Source organism: Caretta caretta, chromosome 13, assembly GCF_965140235.1.
Source record: "Caretta caretta isolate rCarCar2 chromosome 13, rCarCar1.hap1, whole genome shotgun sequence".
Lineage (NCBI taxonomy): Eukaryota > Metazoa > Chordata > Testudines > Cheloniidae > Caretta > Caretta caretta.
This window is the reverse complement of record NC_134218.1, coordinates 2,235,065-2,258,249: the sequence shown is the minus strand read 5'-3', so window position 1 is coordinate 2,258,249 and position 23,185 is coordinate 2,235,065. Positions and strand designations below refer to the sequence as shown.

The 23,185-nt window shown below is 46.0% G+C and overlaps 1 protein-coding gene across 1 annotated transcript in view; it reads right to left on the bottom strand.

Annotated features, from left to right (window-relative positions):
• The window catches only part of NOL4L (nucleolar protein 4 like), a 102,493-nt gene that overhangs the window by 72,782 nt on the left and 6,526 nt on the right, over positions 1-23,185 (bottom strand). Inside the window, exons 2-3 of the mRNA XM_048819468.2 lie at positions 7,444-7,599; positions 3,605-3,716 (exon numbers count right to left, since the gene is read on the bottom strand). Coding sequence (XP_048675425.1) covers positions 3,605-3,716; positions 7,444-7,599 — 268 coding nt within the window. The remainder of the gene's footprint in view (positions 1-3,604; positions 3,717-7,443; positions 7,600-23,185) is intronic.

The following is a 23,185-nucleotide window of genomic DNA, read 5'->3' as shown; positions in this document are numbered from 1 at the left end:
CTGTGATTTTTTTTCTAGGCACCTAAGAACCTTTGTGCATCCAGGCCTGATTCTTTAATCAGCAACATGGGAATATGCTGTAGTAATGAAGCATAGGCTAATAAATCCAGGAGAGCTGGCTGTATTTCAAGGAATCCCTGTTGAGGTTACAGGGACAAACCATCCCGATGTGTCGAAAGAATAGTAAATATGGCAGGCGACCAGCTTGGCTTAATGGTGAAATCCTAGCGGATCTTAAACATAAAAAAGAAGCTTACAAGAAGTGGAAGGTTGGACATATGACCAGGGAAGAGTATAAGAATATTGCTCGGGCAGGTAGGAATGAAATCAGGAGGGCCAAATCGCACCTGGAGCTGCAGCTAGCGAGAGATGTCAAGAGTAACAAGAAGGGTTTCTTCAGGTATGTTGGCAACAAGAAGAAAGCCAAGGAAAGTGTGGGCCCCTTAATGAATGAGGGAGGCAACCTAGTGACAGAGGATGTGGAAAAAGCTAATGTACTCAATGCTTTTTTTGCCTCTGTCTTCACTAACAAGGTCAGCTCCCAGACTGCTGTGCTGGGCATCACAACATAGGGAATAGATGGCCAGCCCTCTGTGGAGAAAGAGGTGGTTAGGGACTATTTAGAAAAGCTGGACGTGCACAAGTCCATGGAGCCGGACGAGTTGCATCCGAGAGTGCTAAAGGAATTGGCGGCTGAGATTGCAGAGCCATTGGCCATTATCTTTGAAAACTCGTGGCGAACGGGGGAAGTCCCGGATGACTGGAAAAAGGCTAATGTAGTGCCAATCTTTAAAAAAGGGAAGAAGGAGGATCCTGGGAACTACAGGCCAGTCAGCCTCACCTCAGTCCCCGGAAAAATCATGGAGCAGGTCCTCAAAGAATCAATCCTGAAGCACTTACATGAGAGGAAAGTGATCAGGAACAGTCAGCATGGATTCACCAAAGGAAGGTCATGCCTGACTAATCTAATCTCCTTCTATGATGAGATTACTGGTTCTGTGGATAAAGGGAAAGCAGTGGATGTATTGTTTCTTGACTTTAGCAAAGCTTTTGACACGGTCTCCCACAGTATTCTTGTTAGCAAGTTAAAGAAGTATGGGCTGGATGAATGCACTATAAGGTGGGTAGAAAGTTGGCTAGATTTTCGGGCTCAACGGGTAGTGATCAACGGCTCCATGTCTAGTTGGCAGCCGGTGTCAAGTGGAGTGCCCCAGGGGTCGGTCCTGGGGCCGGTTTTCTTCAATATCTTCATAAATGATCTGGAGGATGGTGTGGATTGCACTCTCAGCAAATTTGCGGATGATACTAAACTGGGAGGAGTGGTAGATATGCTGGAGGGCAGGGATAGGATACAGAGGGACCTAGACAAATTGGAGGATTGGGCCAAAAGAAATCTGATGAGGTTCAATAAGGATAAGTGTAGGGTCCTGCACTTAGGACGGAAGAACCCAATGCACAGCTACAGACTAGGGACCGAATGGCTAGGCAGCAGTTCTGCAGAAAAGGACCTAGAGGTGACAGTGGACGAGAAGCTGGATATGAGTCAGCAGTGTGCCCTTGTTGCCAAGAAGGCCAATGGCATTTTGGGCTGTATAAGTAGGGGCATAGCGAGCAGATCGAGGGACGTGATCGTCCCCCTCTATTCGACATTGGTGAGGCCTCATCTGGAGTACTGTGTCCAGTTTTGGGCCCCACACTACAAGAAGGATGTGGATAAATTGGAGAGAGTCCAGCGAAGGGCAACAAAAATGATTAGGGGTCTGGAACACATGACTTATGAGGAGAGGCTGAGGGAACTGGGATTGTTTAGTCAGCAGAAGAGAAGAATGAGGGGGGATTTGGTAGCTGCTTTCAACTACCTGAAAGGGGGTTCCAGAGAGGATGGTTCTAGACTATTCTCAGTGGTAGAAGAGGACAGGACAAGGAGTAATGGTCTCAAGTTGCAGTGGGGGAGGTTTAGATTGGATATTAGGAAAAACTTTTTCACTACAAGGGTGGTGAAACACTGAAATGCGTTACCTAGGGAGGTGGTAGAATCTCCTTCCTTAGAAGTTTTTAAGGTCAGGCTTGACAAAGCCCTGGCTGGGATGATTTAATTGGGGATTGGTCCTGCTTTGAGCAGGGGGTTGGACTAGAAGACCTCCTAAGGTCCCTTCCAACCCCGATATTCTATGATTCTATGAAATGTCACATGCTTAATTGGGACAATTTCTAAAAAATATACTCACCACAATGCCTTTCAATAACTAGCTATGAATAAATGGCACACATAATCCATTTAATTGGAACCTCTAAGGCTGTCCATAAGTCTGCTCACAGGAGTTAACTGGTGGGAGTTGGTATTTAATAGGAGAAATTTCCTGGTGTAGGGCACTCTGTTCATTTTATTTTGCTTCTCTGCTTGATGAGAGTTGCCAAATGCATCACATTTGCCTTAATATTTTAAAAATGTTTTAATTCTCTGTATTATGGGTTGTGTTTAATTATTTTTGTTCAAGAAAACCTTCCTGAGACAGTTTTGTTTTGTACTTGGTAACACAAAATACAAGTTTACAACTCACTATAACAAATATTATAAACACTGACCTCAGTGGCATTTTTTCCTTTTACACCAGCAGAGAATTTTGCCCAGTAGTATGCATTGTTTCTGTCTTTAAACTCCAAGAACTGATAGGTTTACAAAGGAAGGATAATGAAACTAAATACCAGAGTTGTGGTGATAATTTGGTGTATACTCTGATGTAGCATAATCTTGATTATCCAAACACTCTGTTATCCCAAATAGGGTCACAACCTGCATGTCCATTAAGTACTGCAAATTACTTCATTATCAGAAACTTCAATTATTCAAACTTATTCATTATCTTTCATTATGTAACTAATAGTTTAAAGGGGAAATTTAAGACCAAACTTGCTCAGAAATATAAGTTTTGAGGCAGGGAGGAGAAGGCCTTTGCAAAATCTAAAACCAACAGAAATATCTGCAGTGTCTTTGACCAAACATTAGGGCATGGTGCTAGTACAGGAGAATTAGAAAGTGAAACTGACCAGAAAAAAAAATGAAACTGACTAGTCTATTGTCCTTGTCCAATTTGAGAAAAGGCAAAAAACAAAACCAAACAGCATAAAAAGTGAAAGAATTTGTGCAAAAACAATTTACTGTTCAGTTTTAATATATTAATGTATTATCAATAATATAGGTAATGACATTCTTTTGGAAAAGAAATACCATTGCTAACCACACCACGTCCCGATATCCAGTCAATGACAGCATTTCAATGTGAAATGCCTAGAGTGGCGGTTTTCAAACTGTGGATTGGGATCCCAAAGTTGAGTCCCTTTTTAATGCGGTCGTCAGGGCTGACGTTAGACTTCCTGGGGCCTGTGGTCAAAGCCAAAGCCCAAGCCCCGCTACCTGGGGCCCAAGATGAAGCCTGAGGGCTTTGGCTTTGCTCAACCCCCATGGGGCATCAGGGTTCAGGCTTTGGTCCTCCCCCTGTGGTCATGTAGTAACTTTAGTTGTCAGAAGGGGCTCACGGTGCAGTGAAGCTTGAGAACCCCTGGCCTAGAGTTGCCTGTACTAGCAGAACTCATTTGCGTTTACCTTTGGGCTCCAGTCCGTTGGAGTTAAAATGCATCCTCTTCTGGCACTCAGTGCAACTCATCAGGAACCTGGTCACAGCTTCTCTTGGAAGGAAAGCATAGGTCTCTGCAATCTGGGAAAACAATGAGATGTCTGTGTATCCTCGATAAGAGAGACTGCTTAACGCACAGAACCTGAGTGATCACAGGCCTTGTCCCACTTCACCTTGCTCAGCATAGGAAAGAACAGTATTAACTCAGAGTGAGATACTCCTTTAAAGCCCTAGCCTGTGAAGTGCACAGTGTGTCCTTATCGCCATAATGGTTACTGGTGGAGCACAGCACCTCTCAGGAGGTGCTCTGCATATCACAGGATAAGGCCAATAGTGACCTCAGATGACAAAAAAAGACCTCTGGACTTCCCATACAGCTGACACTCCTATGCCATCTCCTATAATTACGCCTACAGGAAAGGCTGAGAACAGTGTAGCTGTAAGTTCTTAAACTCAGTGAGAGTGAGGTCTCTGAGGTTCTTGTTCAGTTAGCATTGTTAATTACCATTATACCGGTAATTGGAAGAATCCATTACTCTTTTTAGGGGAAGTCCTGTCTTTTCCACACTGAAAATCTTCTATTAACATTTTGTATTTCAATGACACATTTTATTGAGGAAACAGAAGACACTTACAAATATTAATGAATTAAATTTCTCAGTACCTCTGAGGTAGGTATGAGTTACCCCTGTTTTACAGATAAGGAAACAAGGGTACAGAAAAGCTAAGGTCAAACTTTGGTGCCTAAAGTTAAGCACCTATATCCATATTTAGGCACCCAAATATGCAGCCTGATTGTGAAGCTGGGCACCCACTACTCTGAGCTGCAGCAGGTGGCTCAGCACCTCTGAAAATCTATATTTGAACCTTTCGATAGATTTTTAAGGCCAGAAGAAACCATTAGATTATCTAGTCTGACCTTCTGGATAACACAGGCCAAAGAGTTTCATCAAGTTACCCCTGTATTGAGCCCAATAACTTCTGTTTGACTAGAGCATCTTTTCCATAAAGGCATCCAATCTTGATGTGAAGGTAGCAAGAGATGGAGAATCCACCACCTCCCTGGGGACTTTGTTCAAAGGATTAATGACCTTCACTGTTTGGTCCAAATGATGTATCCTAGCAAGGGAGTAGAGGAGTCCGGAAGAGAACCCAGGAAGTCCTGGCTCCTGGTCTCATGCTCTAATCAATGGAAACGCTCCTTCTATTTTGTTTTGCTAAGGAAAATGGAAAACACTTAAAAAGCCATAGAGACAAGATAGATGAGGTGATCTCTTTTACTGGACCAACTTCTGTTGGTGAAAGACAAGGTCCGACCTGAAGAGCTCTGTGTAAGCTCAAAAGTGTGTCTCTTCCACCAACAGAAGTTGGTTCAATAAAAGATAATATTCTGGGACCAACACGGCTCCAACAACACTGCAAATACCTTAAAAATCCAAACATTTTATATCCCTTAGGTAAGGTGAGAGGGGTGAAGTGTGAACATGTTGAAAAAGAGAAAAAAGTCTCTTAGAGCAAAGGGGGCAGTATTTTGGTTGATATTTTGGATTTCTGCAAGCTAAAGTTATCATGGGGAAGAGAGACATTTATCTCCACTAAGTGGCAGCATAACCCCAGTTTTGGACGCATGCTAATAGCAGATGGATGGAAAGTTCAGAGAGGGATCTTGTCCCAAAGCTTCAAACTGGGGACACAGAGCCTGGATCGCATGGGATTTGCCTTCAGTCTCTCTAGACAAAGACCAATCTCACCATATCTTTTATGGCTGAATAAGTGTCTTTGGTTTTCAAGGAGTCTGTTAGACATTCAGTCATCAGGAACTCTCCACAAAAGGACTAAAATTCAGGCACATGAAGAATGCTGCTGGAAAACATGAGTATCTGTGAACTGCCCCTTAGCCATGCCTGTAGGACTATGACCAGTTCCCACCTCTCATGGTGTCTGCTGCAAATTTCAGCTAATTTTAGTGATACAATTGTTATTTCTCAGCTGATTTGATGCTCTGCAGAGCAGACAGCTTTCTTGATGAGTTATCTCCCATCCAAATTCCCTTTCTGATTGCCTCTCTCTGGAGGTCATGGACAAGGGCAAACTCTCCAGTGACTCTCTGATTAGAGATGGTGGAGAGAGAGAAATAGCAGGGGACACACTGAGTCTTCTGGAGTTGCCCATCCAGACAGAACCCCTTTGTGCATCAAGCCACCAGGATCTGAAGCTATATTTAATATAAAGTATTTCACATTCCAAACCTGGCAGCAAATGAATTCTAGGGCAGCGTGATGGGGTACAAGAGAGGACAGACAGTCGAGTCCTGCCAGGTCAGAAGGGGATACACACTGTTAATGTGATGATCTCAGCTCAGGAGGGAATCTGAGGGGTGGAGCATGGAGCTATCTGACTGCTGTTAGCAGGCCTGGGAAAACAGACGTATTCAGCCTGGTCCCCTGAGGCTGTGCAGTGCACAGATTAGTACTCCAGAGAGCTGAATTGAAGGAATTAGGGGAGGGTCAGAGCGGTCTGCTGTGGAAATGAGCAGAAAGTTTCTGAATTACAATCATGCTGGTGGAGTTGCCCTCCTTAATGACAGAGAGGTCATCTGCCTCCAGCCAGAGAGCATCACTGCATACAATCACACTGCAGGCCCTGCTCTACTGCAGGGACACAAGCAATGGGGACATGAGATGTACACAGAGCTCTCTGCTCCTCAGTAGGGGCTCCTGCAGCACGCAGGTCCTGTAGAGGGACTGGGCTCCACCATAGGCACTCAAGGGGTGTGCAGAGCCCTGTGGAGCCTGCAGTCTGGAGCAGGGGACAAGAGCATACTCAGCAGCCTGTATCCCTGTGGGGACTCAAGTAGCATGCAGAGCCCTGCATGATCCCAAGCAGAAGGCAAGCTCATTGCAGGGACCAGGGCAGCATGTACAGCCTAGTGGAGTCTCAAGCATGAGCCTGAAGGGTGCATACAGCAGAGAACAAGCTGCTGCTGCATGGCCAGTCCTAACAAAGAAGGAATTTTCCAAGTGGCCAGGTCCTCAGGCCTCCAGGATTCAACACACCAGCAGGAACTTGGAGAGTGAATTCCATGCTCCATGTAAAAGAAACAGGACACACATACTTGTGTTAAAAGAATATGGAGAGGAAGGAGAAATATTAACGTTTGCTAAACACACTTCTGGACAAATTCATTCCTGGTCTAAGCCTTCAGGCTGCATAGACAGAAACGTGGCGCTCTGTTCTCTAGGCAGCACTTTACGAAATGTCCCACTTGTAGGTGACTGTCACTGCCTCAGTTTTGCAGATGAGGAAACTGAGACAGAGTTAACATGGTTTACCCAAGGCCACTCAGCAAATCAGAGCTGGGAGAAAAACAGCAAACTCCCAAGCTCTAGCTGTACCCTTTTCTTCAGCGATGCTTCTCTGCAACTGAGGGGGGAAGAGAGGCAGATGGCACAGAGCAGGAGACGCAGGGGTGGATAAACATCCCCTCTCACCTGAGTAGTGCTCCAAGGTCAGTAAGGGTCAAAGCCTTTCTGATTATGTGTGGAGTTGCGTTTGTGTGTTGTTTAGCTGTGCCCTTCCCTGCCACTGTATGCTTGTGCCTCTACCCCCCACACCTTTCCTGTGTCCTCAACACAGCTGCTGTGCCGGTATACCATTCTTTCACACCGCACACGAGTGCGCATACACAGCCCTTTCCCTTGTGCCCACTCTCCCCCACATCAGACCCATTCCTCATTCTCACGCAGGAGGCCTTTCCCCTTTGCGTCCGTGCCCCCAGCTGTCTGAGAAATGCCGGAGGAAGTCTCACCGCTCGATAGGTTTTCTTCTGCCCAGCATGTTTGGGTGCTTTGCCTGGCTCTGCTGAGCTCTCCACATGCATCGAGTAGATGATGTCAAAGAAATCTTCCACCACAGCAACGCGTTTCAGAGAGATGCCCTCAGGCTCCGACAGTCCATCTGCCCCCTACAACAGCACAGGCACGTTGAGTTAGTATCAGTGATGGGTGACAGGGGTGATGAGATGGGCCTCGGGCTAATGTGGTTGGAGGGAGGGACAGGCACAATGTTCCAACCCTGAGCTGCCTTGAGCACATAGGATATGGGGGGATAAATTAAACAGCGCTCCAGGGAGGTTCCTATCGGAGCCAGGGCAGCGGCGGCTGCTGCTGCTGTTGTGCTACTAAAGCTTCCAGTGAAAATGGACCAAGAACAAAAACAAGGGAAGAGTCCGGAGTGGAATTTTAAACAACTGAAAATTTCCATTTTCATAATTTAGAGCAATCTCACTAGGCTGGGAATAGGCAGAAGAAGCTCTTTGGATTTGCACATGATACCCACCCTTCTCGGGCCGGGGGATACTAAACAGATGCAACCCCCCCAGACTCAGACCAATTAGCAGGGCCAGCTTTTACTGTGATGCCAGGATGAGGTCCCTGAAGAACAAAACTGAATCACCTTCCTACCCTGCGCTGACCTTTCCAAGATCACTCTCACACACACAGCAGCTGAGCACTAGCAGGACCATCACGGCTCTTTGTGTGTTAGGATGTGCTGAAGAACATGAGGCTGTAATCCTGCCACATGGCAATGGCGAGAGACTGGTGAGGGTGGAAAACGTGGTGAGCACTGTACCTCTTATCTGGCTGGCACGAATGGTGTCAACTCACAGTGGCAAGGTTTGCCAAGAAAAGAAGCAGCATCCTTCAGTACCCAGCAGCTGCTAATGTCGCTCCATCAAACAGAACCAGAGCCAGGTGCATTGATGGGAGATGGTAGGGATATCTAGTCTAGTGTAAAAGTAAGGCTAGTTTATTCTAGGAGTCAGGCTCCTGGAGAGAACATTCAGCCTGCTGCTTAAGAAAATAGAATTATTGTATATATGTGTGTGTATATATACACACATGCACTTAGGTGGTATTATGGGCCTGATTTCCAAAAGGTTAAGCATGTAAGCCCAATTTGCATATGAAAAGATTGTCAATGCACATGCAAGTTGGGCACTTGTGCACGTAAATGACCCACAGCTCCTCTTTTGGATACCCATTTTGCATGTGCAGTCACAGTAATTACACATGCAAATTATGCATAGAGTTGCACATCTATTTTTTTATTGTCTTGTGTACACATTTACTATATTCAAAAAAATGAGCCCTGTTCTTAAGCAACCACTCAAGGGACTGTCAAAAATCACTTGTTCAATGGAGATGGCCTTCTAATAAAGGTTATATTCAATATGGATTTGTAGATTCCAGGACCTGAATGGACCACAGTGATCATCTAGTCCAGGGGCAGTCAATAGGCGGACTGCAGGCTAAATCTAGGCAGCCAGATACTTTTGAAAGGACCCTGAAATCTTTTTATTTACTTATTATCATTATTTCTTTAATTATTATTTTCTCTGGAGTCTGGACCTGGACTATTGCTTGACCAAGAAATTTGGACCTTGACAAAAAAAATAGATTATCCCTGATCTAGTCTGACCTCCTGTAAAACACAGGCCATAACACTTCCTCAAAATAATACCTAGAGCCAGATCTTTTAGAAAAACATCCAATCTTGATCTAAAAATTGTCAGAGATGGAGAATCCTTTCAACTCTTAGTAAGTTGTCCCAATGGTTATTTACTCTGTTAAAAATGTATACTGTCCTTATTTTCAGTCTGAATTTGTCTAGCTTCAACTTCCAGCCATTGGATCGTGTTATAATTCTCTCTGTTAGACTGAAGAGCCCATTATTAAATATTTGTTCCCCAGGTAGGTACTCATAGGCTGTAATCAGTTATCCCTTAACCTTCTCTTTGTTAAACTAAATAGATTGAGCTCCTTGACTCTATCACTATAAAGGCAGGTTTTCTAATCCTTTGATCATTTTTGTGGCTCTTTTCTGAACCCTCTCCAATTGATCAACATTCTTCTTGCGTTATGGACACCAAAACTGCACACAGGATTCCAGCAGTGGTCATACCAGTGCCAAATACAGAGGTAAAATATCTCTATTTCTACTAGAGATTCCCTTGTTTATGCCTCCAAAGCTCACATTAGCCATTTTGGCCACAGGGATGCACAGAGAGCTCGTGTTCAGCTGATTATCCACCACGACCCCCAAATCTTTTTCAGAGTCACTGCTTCCCAGGATAGAGTCCCATCATTCTTTGTTCCTAGATGTGTACATTTACATTTAGCCATATTAAAATGCATATGGTTTGCTTGCGTCCAGCTTACCATGCCATCTGGATTTTAGTATCAGCACCTGTCCTCTGCATTATTCAGGCACCCCCCAATTTTGATTTTGAGACCTATCCCTTAGCCACCTTTTAATCTATTTAATGTGTGCCATTGTAATTTTGTATCACTCTAGTTTTTTCATCAAAATGTCATGTGGTACCAAGTCAAATGCTTTACAAAAGTTTGACATGTATATTATATCAACATTATTACCTTTGTCAACCAAACTTGTAATCTCATCAAAAAAATATCAAGTTAGTTTGACAGGATCTATTTTCCATAAACCAAGTTGACTGGCATTAATTAAAAATAAAAGGAGGGTAATATAATTAATTGAGTTCTGTATCAGCCACTCCATTATCTTGCCCAGGATCGATGGCAGGCTAACAAGCCTATAATTCCCCAGGTCATCCTGTTTATCCTTTGTAAATATTGGCACAACATCATCTTTCTTATAGTCTCCTGAAACTTCCCCAGTGTTCCAAGACTTACTGAAAACCAACATTCTATGATTCTAATGGTCCAGTGAGCTCCTCAGCCAGCTCTTTTAAAACTCTTGGATGCACGTTGCGGACCTGCTGATTTTAAAACGTCTTAACTTTCAGTAGCTGGAAAGAATGTTGTTATATGATATTATGACATTTGTTTTCTCCCCAGATCAGAACAGAAAAATGTATTGAACACTTCTGCCTTTTCTGTATTATTATTATTGATAATTCTACCCTTTCCATCTAGTAATGCACCAGTACCGTTTTGTTCCTAATATACTTAAAAACTGAGGCTGTGTGCAGACCAGCAATCCTCAGTGCAGGGTCAAAATGGGGATAATTACAGCAACGGGACAAAGAAACTGCACAATGTGAAAAGCACAAACAGACATGACATACAAGGTTCTTACCAGGTTCAAGGGGAGGTGTGCCCTACAAACACCTCAATAAACCACCCCTTACAGGGCCTGCAGCCACTTCCTCTCTTCCCTTCACCCCCCATTACTGCGCGCCACAAGTGTTCAAAACCATGAGCCAGGCCCCCATAATAGCATGACACTGACTTAAAAATCATGAGGAAGGTGGGGACCATGAGGGCAGTTTGGCTTCAGCCCCCTTGACAGGGTTCCCAGTTTTGGTTGGACATATTCCTGGATGTTTTTTCCATGACATAATTTTAAATCCTGGAGACTCCAGGTCAATCCTGGAGGGTTGGCAACCCTACTCCTTGAAAGTAACAGGAAGTGGCAGCCATTTTGAATAAGGGGAAATTCATAAGTTTTACGTCAGGAATGATGCAATCGTGTGAAACTTTAGAAAACACCAAATATTGCAAAACTCGAAATAAAATCATGAAAGTTGGCAACCCTTATCTTCCCTCACACAGGGTCTGTGATCTTGCATCCTTATCCTCTCTCCCATTCATGGGGCCCGTGCTCTCTTCTAACACACTCTCCACACAAGGCCCCTGCCATTGCACCCATATCTTCTCTCCCCCCACTTAGGGCCCAGGGCCCATCTTCCCCCTCATGGGACCTGTCTGCTCTTTCTCCCTGTCCTTCTCGCAGGGCCCATGCCTTTGCCCCCAAGCCTTCCCTCTCCCCTCCTGAGGCCCACCCTTTCTCCCTCCCTCTCCCCTTCATAGGGCCAGTGCCCCCTTCCCTTCACAGGGCTGTGCACTTCCCCTTCTCAACCCTCTCACCAGGCCCAGGCCCCTTCTCGCTCTTCACAGGGCCTGTACATTTGCACCCAAGCCCTCTCCTGAGGCCCATGCCCTTTCTCCCACTCTCTCCCACTCCTGGGACCAGGGCTTAGGGTTGCCACCGCTGAGGTACAAAAAAATGGGACTTCCGGGATGATCCTGAGCCCATAAAACTGGCCAGCTGGCAGCATGCACTGAGCACCCTTAAAGATTTCCCAGGACAGCTACCTCATAAAAGGACTGATCCTTGGAGAACCTGGACCGGTGGCAGCCCTTTCGGTGCCCCCTCTTCTCTTCTAGACCTATGCTCCTTTCCCCTTCACGGGGCCATGCCTCCGCTCCCTCTCTCTTCACCCACTGGGCCCATGTCTGTTCCTGCTCTCCCCCCACGGGGACCATGTACTTTTTCTCCTGTGCCTTTGCACCCAAGCCCTCTCTTCCCTTTCTTGAGCCCCGGGCCCTTTCTCCTTCTCTCACCCTTATGGAGCTAGAGCTCCTTCTACCGTCTTACAGGACCTGTGCTCCTCTCCTTCTCCCCCGGCTCATGAGGCCTGTGCCCTCTCTACCTCTCAGGGGGCCATGTCCCTCTCCTCTCCCCACTCATGAGCCCCACACCTCCTCTCCCTCTCCCCCTCACGGGACCCATGTCCTCGCCCCTCTGGGCAGGGATTTTCCCTGTGCACCATGCGAACTGCAGCCAACTCTGCAGCCTGCCTGGCGCAGCAGTTCCCAGGCTGGGGGAGGGGTGAATCACTGCCCACATAGGCTTGGGGCACGGTGCTAGAACCCTGCTGCCGAGGACCCTGCGCCCCCGTTGGGGCTGGCAACCTGGCTTCGGGATCTACATAATAGCGGCAGAGCATCTGAGTCAGGCTCCATCCCACCCCGGCCCTTGTTCCTCTCTAATAACCACACCACGCTCCCCGCCCTCCCTCTGCAGGCAGCCAGAGTGGCCTGCTGCCAGGGCTTGGTGCCTGAACCGCCCAGCTCAAGGCTGGGCGCCTTCCCTCGCGAGTGTTAATGACTGTTGACAGAATACAGAGGCTGCTTCGGTGACATCTGCTCAGTTGGCTGCGTGCAGCAGGGTATGACCCGGACTCCTCTCAGCACTAAGGTTGCACAGAAAGGAAAGGACCCTCCCTTCACCCCCCAGCCCTGGCCTCTCACCCCCTGGCCTCCCCAGGCCCGAGTTTAAAAGCCCTGTTGGAACCACCAGCGCCTCTTCCTCAGGCAGGTAATGAGGGTAACCATGGTAACCCGGCAGAGGAAGTGTATTCTGCAGGAGACGTTAATCCGCGCTCCCTCGAGCTGGGACAGCCTGACTTTTCATTCTCACACAGTAATTAGATACCAGCTGTCAGTGCAGGGGGAAAGCTCAGCAACTAGGGGCTGGCAGCGAGGGGGCAGGGAGGAGGGTGTTAAAGACACAGGGGTCCTTTTCATGGGACAGGGAGGGATCCCCTGGCCCCTGTGCATCCGCATTGGGTGGGGGATGAGAATGAGTGGCTGCCACAGCGTTTGCCCTGCCTCATGTCCAGCTCCTATTACACATTCAAAATCCCTCCCATCCCATGCACACCTGCCGCAACCGTACATTTATCCCACCTGTCTTTATCCCCTCCCTAGACACACACGCCATCATGCACAAGCCTGGTGCCACCCACTCACTCCTTACAAGGGATGTGACTTCTCCTGTTTGTTGCCCACCTGTCTATCATCCCTCCTTTATTATAGCTCCAAACACCCCACTCCATCCTACAAAGGCCTGGTGCCACCCAGCTCACTGCCTGTCATATCTCTCACATGCCTCTCAATTCAGATCTGAATCCTCCTCTGTCAAACAGACGTCTGCTGCCTCTCGCTGACCATTAAACCTCAGGTCTACTCCTCATTATGGTTGGAATCTTCATCCTCTTGACCAGCACTCTCTCCCACCTATTACAGTGTTTCTATCAATATAGCCCCTTAAACCCACTCTTTTCATTCAGCAGGCCACATCCTCACATGTGCCTATGTCCCCTTCCAACACACTAATCCCCATTATGACTTGGGTCATCACTGGAGGGCTCTGCAACCATTGATGGTCCATCAGTGGTCGGCTGTGTGATGACCACTGTAATCAGAGATATGTGTAGCATAAACTTTAGAGCAGTGGTTCCCAAACTTTAACAGCCTGCGAACCCCTTTCACTAAATTATGAAATCTCGTGAACCCGCTCCTAAAAATGAGTATTTCCAGGGATTTAAGTATAAATTTCCTCTGCACTCTGTGGGGCTCCTGCGGCTGGACCCCATTGACCGCCCCAACTGCCTGGCCCCGCTCTCCCTGGGGCTCAGGCTCCCAGCCCCACGCAGAGCGCTGGGGTTTGGGCGGCCAGCTCCCCCGCTGACGGGGGGCAGGGCTTGGGCTGCCAACCCCAGCTGCCCGGCCCCGCTCTCCCTGGGGCTCGGCCTGTCTGCCCTGCAACCGGGTCCCACCTGCTGCCTCCAGTGCCCAGGGTCCTCTGGCTGCCATGAGTGAAATTTTTCCGGAGAAGCCCCTGTAACGTTCTGCGAACCCCCGTTTGGGAACCATTGCTTTAGAGGAAGGAGCAGCATTGAAAAGTAAAGCTTGTTGTCTTTCCTCAAAGTGATGTGTCTAATGCAGCCAGCTGCCATCTGAGCCCCTCTATGCTGCCATGCCAGTGACCTATACCCTGACCCAGTGCAAGTTACCACCCCCTCCAGAAGTAACCGGACACTCCCTTCTCCATGCTGAATGAATCCAGTCTCAGAGCATCTCTGAAAGAGACCAAATTATGAGTGGTGGGCTTTGTGTTGTGGACCACAAACGATCCATCAGCAAGTGCATCCAGCCCAACTCCACCCCTGACTCCAGTTAATCTGAGTTGCAAGCAAAGGACCCAGTCCTGCAAGGTACCACGTACTCTCAACTCCCTTTAAAGTCAATGGGTTGAGGATACTTGGCACCTCTCTGATGTGGCTCAAAAGCAGTACTGGGACCTGAAGCTGTGAACCCCACATAGGCCAGAAGGAAGAATCCCTGCCTGTTAGGAAGAGCTGCCTGCTCCATTCTGAGGACATGGAAGTGAACTCTCCCCCAGCTCTCCATGGAAAAGTAGCAAATTTTGGGAAGGGACAACATTAGCCCAAATGTACAAGAGGCTTATCCTGGTGTGTGGCGGGGGGGACGGGACTTGGTGCTTCCCTGTTTGCTCTGTTTGACTAAAGATAAATGCTCTCCTGGCCTTCAGACTAAGGGCTGATACCAGCTGAATTCAACTTCCTGTCAATAAAAAGCCACTTCCTGCCAATGAAACGCTGCCTGATAATGGCAGAACTCTTATTTTCTGTCCATACAGCGGACCCTCTACCAACGTTCATTAGTTTCCATCTCTCCTGTCTCTGTGTCTTCCTCACCTACTGCAAAAGGGCTTGTCTCTGTCCCTCTCGCTCTAAGCACTCCCTTTGCCCCATACTGGGAGGGGGCCAGCTCTGTCATTCGAACTGCTTGAGTTCCTGCTGTCTCATAGTGGGGTGGGGTATTGCCAGTGTGGTGTGTCACATGTCACTGACCTTCTGTCTTTTGGTTACATTTGTATAACTTTCTAATTAAGTGCTATTGAATTGACCTGAAATTGAGTTCCCTGAGTTGAGTCTTGACCCCATAGTGAGAAATGCTGTTTCCATACTCCTTACCCTCCCCCATCCCACACGTGGAGGTGCTCTGTGTCTACCAGTCAACAGTCTGTCACTCCTTACTGCAAACTCCCAGTGGTTCTGTCTGGCCCATGTAAAGGGATTCTGTCAAACACCTGTTTTGGAGTTATTAAGCATGATGTTATACACTTAATCTCAGGAAGTTTTGCTTCTCTCTTAGTTGGTTTTTTTATTATTATTCCCTACAAGTTTTATTTTATTTTATTTTATTTTTGAATCACTGTCTTGTAGAGAAAAACTGCCTGTCAGCACCTGGAATTGGGAATTTATTGAGAAACATTTACAAGCCAAGCTACCACCCAGAGAAGGAGCTGCAATTTATGGTGCAGAATCCAGTCCTGTCAAATCTGGACAGCAGAATTAACTCCGCAAAGCCTGCCTGGTGTGCCCTCAGTGTTCTACACCTTGAATGCAAACTGCTCCACCTGACTTCAATCTCAGATCCCCGAATCTGTTATTTGCATCCTGACACTGGGGAGGTATGTGACTAGCTGAAATGTAGAGTGCAAGGGTGAACAAGTCCCGCTTGACAATTATTACTTCTTCACACCCTCCTCTCATAATGACAGGTTTCAGAGTAATGAAAGGGATACCGTTTCAATATGAACTCTTGGAACTTTTGACAAAGAAACTGTTCCTGGTACTTGTGCATTTATGGGAAGCTGGTCCTTGATTGACTTCTATATTTAGGTTTCAGAGTAGTAGCCCTGTTAGTCTGTATCCGCACAAAGAAAAGGAGTACAAAAGCTTATGCTCAAAATGGAATGCATCCGATGAAGTGAGCTGTAGCTCACGAAAGCTTATGCTCAAATAAATTTGTTAGTCTCTAAGGTGCCACAAGTCCTCCTTTTCTTTCTATATTTAGACTTTTCTGGAGCTTTAGGAAGTTCACTCCTTGTGGTATTTAGGTGTAGGATAAAAGCAGCTTTTGCAGGGGATATGCTAAATCACAGCAGGCTCCCTCTACTGATGCTGCTATGAGCGAGAAGTTCTAGCTCCCTAGAACTTCACTCTTCCTTCTAGTCTACAGCACATTGGACACAGTGTGTGCTTGAGGCATACGGGCCAACATTAAGGTGAGAGAGAGAGAAAGAAGATCATTTGGCATCAGCCATACAGCAATAATCAGAGATCATCAAAAATGTGAAAAAATGTTCACGACATTTTTGTTCTTTTCCCGTTTTTCCCTGAAAATATTTTTTCTAAGAATATTTTCTGATCATCTCTAGAGCTGGTTGGAAAACAGAAAAAATTTGTTGCTAAAATTTTCATCGTATTTCCCCCCCTACTGCACCTAATAAGCACTTGTATATCACTTTGTATTTTCAAACCACTATACAAACACTGAGCCCAATCCTGCACTTATCGCTAGACCCCCACTGATTTCAATGGGAACAGACTGGGTGTATTAACCAACTAATCCTCACAGCCAGATGAGAAAGGCAAGTATTTTATACCCGGGGGAAACTGAGGCAGAGAGAACAGGCAACTTTCCCAAAGCCACACAGTGATTCAGTGACAGAGCTGCAGGATTAGCAGTCAAGAGTTCCTAGGTCCCAGCCCCATTCTCAGTGCTGACTAGACCACACTGCTGCTCTAAGTAGAGTTTTACACTACTTTTTTCTAAGGTAAATACTTATTTGTGAGAAAGAGATGGCTACAATATTTGGAATACGAAGTTGCAGAGATATATTCCTTCTATGGTAGCACAAGGGTGAAATCCCAGCTACTGGGAGAGATCCACTGTTTTTAAACTGTCACGGGGCAAGCAACTCCTTTAAGGGAAATTCAGGCCTTAGCTCTGAGTTTGGCCTATTTTCCTCCCAGATCCTGAGTCTGAGCTGCAGTCTGTAGGCTGAAAGCAAGGATTGCTGAGAAGGGGGAAACAGGAAATTAAAGGCAAGTCCTTTTCTCCAAGCTGGAGAGAGAGATTTAGGGACAGTAGTGTAGGGAGAGCTTTACAGGGTTCAGGACTGAGGTCTGTGCTAGGGTTCTTGGCTGAAAGGCAGCTGAGAAAGCAGATGAACAGGATAGGAAGTAGCCTGGGGGAGGGGTGAAGCAGAATACTGAGGCTGGAGTAGATAGTTGTGTGGCTCCACATGGCCCTGGGCCTGCAACTAGAGGTAGAGGGACTAGGCTGCCCTTTACTTCTGTTCTGCTACCTTGAGGTGGTGGGCAGAAACCACTGCAGCAAAAGGCCTTGTTTGTTTGGATTCCTGTTTGCTTTCAGAGCGGGAGGATTTTTGGAAAGGCTGGAGGGCTAAGCCGCCTCTCCATGAGGAGACTGTGAATTGGTGGAGGGAAACTGAGGCTGAAGACACACCTAACAGCAGAGAGGTAAGTGTCACACTCACTAAATCAACATGCTTTTACATATTTGGGGCTAGAAACAACTGGGCATCTGGCTCTCCTGCACCAGAGCTGGTGTCCTGAGTTAGGAGAGGTGAGCGTAAGATCATAGAGCAGACTATTTCAGAGGTAATCAAATGCCAGCCCGTCTGGGCTTTGGAATGGCCTAAGCTGCTGCCGGAGGGCTAGTCTGGTTGTATTCAGGGAGAAAGCTGGAGCTAAAGAGCACTGTGTTCACAGCAACTGCACACCAGTAATGGCACCCTGATGTCAAAGTGAAACTACAGAGAAGGGGTAACACCGCTACAGCAGTTCAACAGTTCAGGGACAAGGACAAGCAAAACTATGTAAAATAAGTTACCACCCATACTAAAGCTAATACACACTGACCAAGGTCAAGAAACTGTGAACTAAGACTATAAAACATCCTTAGCTCAGCCCACAGTTCCCCGGTAAGGCAACATACATGGGCCATTATTGGAGTCTCCATGGGAATGGCAAGATGTACCTCTAGGAAAAGGCAGACTTCATCAACTTGCATGAACCAGACAGTGAAAACTTTAGCCAACACCTACTATCACAAGGTTTACAGCTTCTCATCAGCCTTGTTATCTACTTGCTGATCAAGCAACCCGCCAGCTGCTTAGGCCTGAAATCACCAGTCTCCCACCAAATTAATCTATGCTGGCCCCACACGAAGTCCCCTGATGGGGTGGTGGTGATGTCTGTGGGGTGTGTTAGACTTGGGCTGCCCTTGCTCCAGGGGCTGGAGTGCAGTTCTCTCTCTGCTGACTCAGAAAACATGTATTGTTACACTAGGTTCATGTCTGCAAGGCTTCACAAACATAAGAGATGAACTTAAAAGTCATATTGTGTGTGAATGAAAGCTTAGATTCTGCAGAAGTTGATGGCATTCTCCAGGGATAGATTCCTAACCAATGTGGTCAAGTTTGTGTTTCAAGTTAAAGGAGGGTTATGTAATTAATGCAAATCAACATAGGCTTATGGAAAATAGATCCTATCAAACTAACTTGATATTTTTTTTATGAGATTACAAGTTTGGTAGATAAAGGTAATTATGTTGACATAATATACTTAGACTTCTTGAAGGCATTTGACTTGGTACTGCACAACATTTTGATTAAAAAAATAGAATGATATAAAATTAACATGGCACACATTAAATGGATTAAAAACTCAGGGATGGATAGGTCTCAAAATGCAATTGTTCACTGAAGAGGTGTGGCCAGTGGGATCCTGTGGGGATTGTTTCTTGGTCCTAAGCTTTTTAACATTTTTATCAATGACCTAGAAGAAAACATAAAATCCTCACTGGTAAAGTTTGCAGATGACTCAAAAATTGGGGGAGTGATAAATAATGAAGAGGACAGGTCACTGATTCAGAGCAATCTTGACTGCTTGACAAACTGGTCACAACCAAATAATATGCATTTTAATATGGTTAAATTTGAATATACATATCTGGGAATAAAGAATGCAGGCCATACTTACAGGATGGGAGGACTCTATCCTGGGAAGCAGTTACTCTGAAAAACATTTGGGGTTGGGGTGGATAACCAGCTGAGCATGAGCTACCATTGTGATGCTGTGGCCAAAACAGCTAATGCAATCCTTGAATGCATAAACAGGGAAGAATCTCAAGTAGGAGTAGAGAGGTTATATCACCTCTGTATTTGGCACTGGTACAACCACTGCTGTATTTTTGTGTCCGGTTCTGGTGCCCACAATTCAAGAAGGATGTTGATAAACTGGAGAGGGTTCAGAGAAGAGCCCCAAGAATGAGTAAAGGATTAGAAAACCTGCCTTACAGTGATAAATTGAGCTTTTTGAGTCTATTTAGCTTAACAGAGAGAAAGTTAAGGTGTGACTTATTAAAGCCAATAACTACCTACATGCAGAACAAATATTTAATAATGGGCTCTTCAGGCTAACAGAGAAAGTTGTAACACGATCCAGTGGCTGGAAGCTGAAGCTAGACAAATTCATGCGGGAAAGAAGGTTTAAATTTTTAACAGTGAAAGTAATTAACCATTGGAACAGTTTACCAAGGGTTGTGGTGATTCTTCATGACAGGAAAATTTTAAATCAAGACTGGATGTTTTTCTAAAAGATCTGCCCTAGGAATTATTTTGGGGAAATTGTATGGCCTGTGTTATATAGGAGGTTAGATCAGATAATCACCATGGTCCCTTCTGGCCCTGGAATCTATGAATATATACATGCTAGGCAAAGAAGATTGGGGAAAACAGAACTCTAGCATGCTATACAATATGATTGCTATAACCTGGTAATCCATCTATAAAGACCCCTTCCCCAAGATCTGACACAGTCCAGTGCCGTGGAACTATATTCATGCAATGACTGAGCCTCAACAGGGTAGTCACATGGGCAATATGGCAGACATAAAACTGGCTGTTCTTTAGCTTTTTGTGAGGTTTGTCTTTGAAACATGGCTGTTATTGAGAGCAGGAGGTAGAATATGAAGGGAGAAGGCAATCCAAATGGGGAAGAGAAGATAGACAATTACAATAATCTGCCCTCCCCATGGAAAATAAATTGGCAGCTGACAGGTTATACTTTGTACAAACAGAAGCTTTGCAGGAGAAGTGAAGACTCCAGAGGGGCCAATTGGCAGGTTAATTAGGATGAAGCAAGGGATTAATGAAAATGTTTAAGAAACAGGGTTTGAGATGCAAAAGACTCTGAGAGATACTTGCTAAAGAGGAATCACCTCTGGTTTGGGGGAGGAGATGGGAGGGTAAAATAGCAGAACAGAGAATGACCAATGCAGATGTCTCTGAGAACCAAGGAAGGGAGAGGGGATTCCCGAGGAAGAAGCAGGGAAGTTCAGGGAAGGACCCCATGACATCTTATTTTTCTAGAAATAAATGGGCTGTCCTCCTCCCCCAGTAAGACCAAAAAGGCATCAATAATGCAGAATAACCTCTCTCCAGGTAGCTGGCATACAGCCTCCCGCGGCCAGCCAGTAGGCTATCTGTTTACCTTGAAGACACGGGGCAGGAGGAAAGCAATTAAATTGGAGCTTTGATTAGGTCTTGCAGACAACGGCTTGCGTTAGAAATGCCCGAGCCTCTGTCACTGTGCTGGCTGTGGCTGAGGCAGGCCTCCTCCATCCCCTGCTCAGCGCTTTCCCGGTACAGCAGAAGCATGACTGATGCTCTCTGTCCCACACAAGCTCAGCGAGCTCAGAGGTAGGAACCAGTTGCTAAGAGACAGGACTGTACTTTCCAGCCCACATTCAGACCTTTGTCACCAGCTCAAGGGCTTTTGCTGGATCAAAACACACTATGCAGGTGAGAAAATGCAGGCAGCCTTTCTCCACAGCTAGTCAGATCTCATGAAAAATCACATGGTTCCAGTTAGGGAAGCCACTCCACAGGCATCAAAACTGATGATGGGAATAAAGAATCTTAAAGCGTTTGTAAGGAAAGGGGTGGGAGTGGAGGGGGGTGCAGAAACACACACAACCCTGCAGCAAAGCTGGCTGCTTATTCCTAATGCTGCAAGATTCAAAACAGCAATGCTCTGCTGCCCGCTGAAATCCAGGATCAAGGGGATGATACCCGCAGCACCAAAACCTAGAGGGCTTTAGATATCTAGACAAGACAGGTGACTGGACGACTCTAGGTAGTGGGGGTGGAGACTGGTATTAAGATACGGCGCCTTTTGTTTCTAGGTCACTCACTCAAATCCACCCCAGACTAGTAGAGTCACCAACAAGTTTGGGGGTTTGGTTTGCCTTATACTGGCTTGGGAGATGTGGGCTTGATGTCCACATTGTGAAACAACCACTACATCTAGCAGTCTCACCAGAGAGCCACAGACTGAATGGGCCGTGGAGACTGAACTACCCTCTTCCGCTCAGCAGTGGTCCCTCCAGATCAGGATTAAGGTCTGTAGGCAGCCAGTGTGGGGGAAGCTAGCATGACGGCTGTCCATGCTACTTCTAGTGTGTGAGCAGAAAACCTTGTCCTCCTGGACTGTCAAGCCAACACTGCACAATCACTGAAAGAAAATATTTATATTGCATCTATTCCTGAATCCTCCCTCTCTGAAGAGTCTTGCACCACGGTGGTAAAACTTAACCAACCTCCTTTCAACTCTGACAGGTTTCAGAGTAACAGCCGTGTTAGTCTGTATTCGCAAAAAGAAAAGGAGGACTTGTGGCACCTTAGAGACTAACCAATTTATTTGAGCATGAGCTTTTGTGAGCTACAGCTCACTTCATCGGATGCATACCGTGGAAACTGTACAGTATGCATCCGATGAAGTGAGCTGTAGCTCACGAAAGCTCATGCTCAAATAAATTGGTTAGTCTCTAAGGTGCCACAAGTCCTCCTTTTCTTTCAACTCTGAGTGACTGATGGATGTTCCCATGCTACATAATAAAGGAAAATGCTATTCCATATCCCTAAAGCTAGTGACACTCCTCCCCACCCCCAGCGCACACATGCACAAACACACATACACACACTCTGCAGCTATTTTCTTTTTAACTAAATTGCTACCGTTTTGTTGGCAACCATGCTAAGAGTGGAAGTCAGCAGTGTTCCCATAAAGAAGCTGATTCTGGCCAATAGGTCTCCTCTGTACCACCCATGGCTACAATCAGCTAATTAGACTGACAGGACACTGAAACTCAGTGGTGGCTTTGGCCCATCCTCAGTGCAGTTCCCCAGGGAAGGGAACAGCTAATATGAGAGCAGGGAAAGGTAATTTCTAATTTTTGCTAGAGAAAGGATCCAAAGACAAAGAGAAATAAATATACGTTTTGCTGTCAAAGCAATGCAGACAAGTTTCTATGAGCTAAAAAGTCAACACAGGTGGATAAACGGAACCTCCATTAATATCCCTCCATCCATCTTTTTGCCTTCAGACATTTGTTTGTCCACAAAGTAAATTTACACACTGTTCGTGTCTGCTCTAATTTAACAACAAAAACAATATAGTTTCTTTTGGTTTACCTGAGAGACTCATGTTGATAATGGTTTGGGCAAACAGACCCTGAAAGGGCTCCCAGTGAAACAAGTTTTAGTGGTCTCTGCTGGGCTTTGCCGCCATCCTTTACCAGTTACCTCAATCACCTTCCTGCTTAAAGTATGGGAAAGCTCCTTCGGGTCAGGCGACTGGAAAGACTTAGTGGAGAGGGAGGGCTGAAGTATGCTTATATATGCAGGCTGTCTTCCTTCCTATTGCTTCCAGCATGCTCAGTCCCCTTTCTCCCTTCGCAAACACTGCCTGTAGCTTGCACAATTTAAACAATGGTGTTTCTGATTGGAGCTCGATTTTCTTTCTCTTCATTTTAACTTTATTGTAACAGGCCTTTACAAAAGTTTTGTGCTCAGTTGCTTTTTTTACTTCTTCTTTAAATTAATGCCAATCAAGAGCTGTAAATCTGAGAGCAATTTTGTTGCGTTAATTTCAAGTGATAGAACCAAATTATTTGACTAGTTTTGGGGGGCCTGGGAGGGAGCTCCTTATCTCAGATCCAGATCCTGCCTGTTATACCCTATGCAACACCAATTAA